At 34.8% G+C, this 4,558-nt stretch overlaps 1 protein-coding gene across 1 annotated transcript; it reads left to right on the forward strand.

The window, feature by feature from the left end:
* The first annotated feature begins 989 nt into the window (after positions 1-989).
* On the forward strand, positions 990-2,503 carry LOC117107595. The gene is made up of 2 exons (XM_033249297.1): positions 990-1,042; positions 1,333-2,503. The coding sequence occupies exons 1-2, from the start codon at positions 990-992 to the stop codon at positions 2,501-2,503; spliced, it is 1,224 nt and encodes a 407-aa protein (XP_033105188.1).
* The last annotated feature ends 2,055 nt before the right edge of the window (positions 2,504-4,558 follow it).

Raw genomic sequence — 4,558 nt, forward strand, 5'->3', positions numbered from 1 at the left:
TAGGCCTTGGGTATTTTGAAGATCCTTGGCTTGAAACACAGTTGTTAGGCAGGGGGCTGGCTTGGAAAACCATAATGGATTGACTTTGATCAAAACTGAAAAGCCTAGAACAAAGAAACTGGCTGGCTCATAGACAGAAGCTCAGCTTGACTTGCCAAGCATCGGTGGTGTCCGAAATAAGCCTTGCTGCCCACAAACAATAAGATAAACCAAGCTTGCTTGGCCTAGCAAAATGTCAAATTATAATTTAAAACTCCTTCCAAGTCAAACCTGCTGTTGTGTTGCACTTAGTAGGACATCAATCTTGGAATTTTACCTTGTTTTAGACTGTTGATAGTATGGTAATGTGGTGAAAACTAGCACAACATATTACCAAGTAGATATATTGAACCGCCCGTCTCAAAGTTTTTATGGTTATCAAAAATAGCAATAATGCCATCTTATTAGGCACACATAATCCATCTCTTAGTAGAGCTGCTCGAGGCGCCGTTTTCCACACGCAGAGTGTATGTACATGTAATTTTTTTTCTTTCTTTCTTTTATTTTTTTTTGCATAATTATTTAAAATATTTAATTTATTTTTATGTATATTTATTTCATGACAGACCTGACATGGATGGGAAAATAGGCAAAATAAGATGCAAATACTCTTCGGGGTCACCATCCATCACCACCCTGGCGCATTCCCGGACCTCTGCCTTTGTGGCTCAAACAAAGGAACTGGAAACACATTTGCCCAGCCAGACGACAAATAAATGCAAGCCTGTGAAAAACTGGGGTGAAAACAGTTGTATTTATTCAAAATGAGACATAAAAAAGTGATTTAAGTTCAGATTTGAACTCACAAAGTGTTGACAGATTGTGGACGTCTTGTAGGAGGTGCTTCCAGACTTTTCCAGCTGCAAATTTGAAAGGCCTCGATCCACAGAGATTGTTAGTTATGTATTCCGAGGGCACTGAACGATCAGCCAAGCTGAGACTTGATCGAAATGGCTTGTAGGATAGATCCGCTAGGATGGGGGCTAGTTTTTACTGATGATGGGTGAGAGAGAACACCCGAAACTTGTTTACAATTAAATCCTTAGTTCTTTTCTTAAAATGTGTTGTATTTTTCATCAATTTGCGTCCGTTTGGTTCCATCATTAAGGATTTTAGTTTAGACCTGCCAATTTGTTTGCTTAGGAAGTATGAGAAGATATCCCTACGCTTCATTAAAGCTGAATTGGATTATCATTTTGTACACAATTGTAAAACGTTCGGCGTTTTCCCAAAATTCATTTGTTTTAAACTACCTAATGTTCAAACAAATGATGTGCATGCCATACGAAGTAGATTACTCAAAAGTGAACTTCGCAAGAAGAGTAAACAACTTAACAAATTGAGAATAGAAGTCAACGAAATTTCCAGAATTGTAAGTTCAAAACTTTTATCAACTCAGTTTTATATATTGAAGAAGGCACTACAACACAATGTAAACCTGTATAAAGACAAGGTGATACAAACACATGAAAGGAAACTCCGGAACTTAACTGGAAACTCTACATTACCATTTGACGCTAGCGACACTGTTACAAATCTTTCTTCAATAACACTCACCAAGGATCAACTAAACATTCTCAAATATGGTTTGAATTGTTCTATTACACCACAAAAAATCAACAAGGCTAATGTGTACACCTGTTTTGAAACTGTAAATTATAACATACACAATCACTTAACTGACCAAGGAAAAGCTTCTGAAATAAAAAGGCATTTATCTGGAATTGCTCATGCTTATTGCAACTCTTTTAAACCTTCAACAAAAGACCTGCACAAAATTAAGACCATCAAGGAACTTAGAAAAAACAGAAACATTGTAATCACGAAACCTGACAAAGGCAATGGAGTAGTAATTTTAGACAGGACAACAAATGACAAAGGTCTGTTTGAAATCATTAATGATGAAACTAACTTTCGTTCCATTGAGAATGATCCTACAATAAAACGAGAAGGAAGTTTAACAATATTATTACGGAAACTCAGAAAGTCCAATGAAATCACTGATGAGGATTACAAGAACATATATCCAAAAGGTTCCAGCCCTGCTAGAATCTATGGCCTTCCGAAAATGCACAAGAAAAGAAAAGAGGATGGATCACCACCTATTGTATCGATCGGCACTCACAATTACAACATAGCTAAATATTTAAGTGAGCTCATCAAACCATGTATTCCCACTGAATTTAGCACTAAAGACACCTTTAGTTTTGTTAAAGAAGTACGGAATTTAAATATGAAAAATAAATGTATGGTTTCTTTTGACGTTGAGAGCTTGTTTACAAATATTCCTCTTAAAAAAACTATTGAACTTGCTGTTAACACCATAATATGTCACAGCCAAGAGCTAAAAACGTCTAATGAAAACCTAACCAAATTACTTTTGCTAGCCACCACGGGAACACATTTTCTGTTTAAAGGTAAATATTTTGAACAAATAGATGGGGTTAGTATGGGTCTCCACTAGCCCCCATCCTAGCGGATCTATTCATGGGAACCAACGAAAAATATGGCTCTCTGATCCCTAGTGTCCACACTTTCTACATTATCGTAGGTATGTGGATGATACATTTTGTGTATTTAATAACCAAAGTGACGCCACTGAGTTTTTCGGATTTATCAACTCCAGACACCCCAATATAAGTTTCACGATGGAAAATGAAAATTGTAATAAACTAAGTTTTTTAGACGTTCTTATACATAAAGAAAATGATGGCAAATTTAAAACAACGATTAAGAAAAAGTACTTTCACTGGTCTACTTTTGGCATTTTGTAGTTTCTGTCCACAAACTTATAAGCTGAGACTAATCAAAACACTTATTGACAGAATTTATAAAATCAATAATAGTTGGAAGGGCTTCCATGATGATTTGATGAATCTAAAAGGCATACTATTATTAAGAAATGGTTACCCCTCATATGTCATTGATAAAATTTGTAAACAATACATTGATAATAGTGTAACTAACTACAATAAATCAAAGGTTAATGATGATGCTCACAAAGTCATATATTTCAAACTTCCATTTATTGGTAAGTATTCTGATGATATCAAATACAAGATACAAATTATTCTAACTAAACATTGCACCGGATTGATATAAAACATTGTTTTCACCACTACAAAAATAAAAAGCATGTTCAGTATCGAGCACGCAATCCCTACTAATCTTCGCTCTATGGTAGTGTAGAAATTCAAATGTGGTGGATGTAATTCCACCTATATAGGCTATACTAGCCGACACTTGAGTACTAGGATTGACGAACACCTTGGCAAAGACAAAACTTCACATATTTTAAAACATCTAAATGAAAAAAAATGCAAAACATTATCTAATACCACTTGCTTCAACGTCATTGACCACGACAATAGTGAAATTAGATTACGAATAAAAGAATCACTACACATTAAATGGAACAGTCCAAATCTCAATGTTCAACTCAGACATTTAAGCTTACAAATTTCGATTAGCATACAGCACTAATATATGCAAGGTGTTCTATACACCTTGCATATGATTATCTAGAACGATCGTTACGTTACCTTAATATTCATTCATTTCTTTGTATAAATACTCTTAGTTAAGAAAGACAAGATTTTTCTTTCCGTTTATTTCGCTTTTCAGTTTGTACTGATGATGGGTGAGAGAGAACACCCGAATCATTTTTACAATTAAATCCTTAGTTCTTTTCTTAAAATGTGTTGTATTTTTCATCAATTTGCGTCTGTTTGGTTCCATCATTAAAAGACCAATATGTGTATGTGTTCTGCATGGCCGGCACTTTTTGGCAGAAAATATATTATGTCTATGGAGATTTTTGTATGATCGGAAAGAAATGCAAGAAAAGAAAGAAGGAAAGAGGAGAAGGATGGAAAAGAGAATGTTTATCCAGTCCCAGACCGAGTTACATTTTCTCGCAATTCACATTGGCGGCTCTAGGGGAGGGGGGTCATGGGTCCTGACCCTTCCTTTGGGCAACAAAAAAAAGGGGAAAAAAGAATTCTATACCTACCTTTTAAGGACCCGTGAGCTGTTTTTTTTTATGTTAAAATAAGAAAAACTCATTCATCTAGGAATAAAAATGTTCTACCCTTTCTTTTTGGGATTTATCGATTCATGGAATAAATAAAACGCATGTAACTACTCATTTATTTATGTATGTATACACACATAAAATAAAAAATGAGACAAATTTACCTGACCGTCTTCAAGAGGGGGAAACCTTGAATTTTGAAGAACTTAAAAAGTCATTTAAAAGACATTTCCGAAGTCAGGAAAGCTTATTTCCCGCATTCTAGGAATCGAAATTTTCCAGGGGGGACCCCGACCCCCTTTTCTTTTTGGGATTTATCGATTTATGAAAAAATAATGTAATCAACTACTCAATATTTTTTATATGTATGTATACACACATAAGGCCTATTTACTGTTACAACAAGTGGAAAAATTTACCTCACCGTTTTCAAGAGAGGAAACCTTGAATTTTGAACATAAAAACATGAAGAACTTAAAAGTAATT

The sequence above is a fragment of the Anneissia japonica genome, unplaced genomic scaffold (genome assembly GCF_011630105.1).
Source record: "Anneissia japonica isolate Jap-2015-1 unplaced genomic scaffold, ASM1163010v1 scaffold2266_len499427_cov150, whole genome shotgun sequence".
In the NCBI taxonomy this organism is placed as follows: domain Eukaryota; kingdom Metazoa; phylum Echinodermata; class Crinoidea; order Comatulida; family Comatulidae; genus Anneissia; species Anneissia japonica.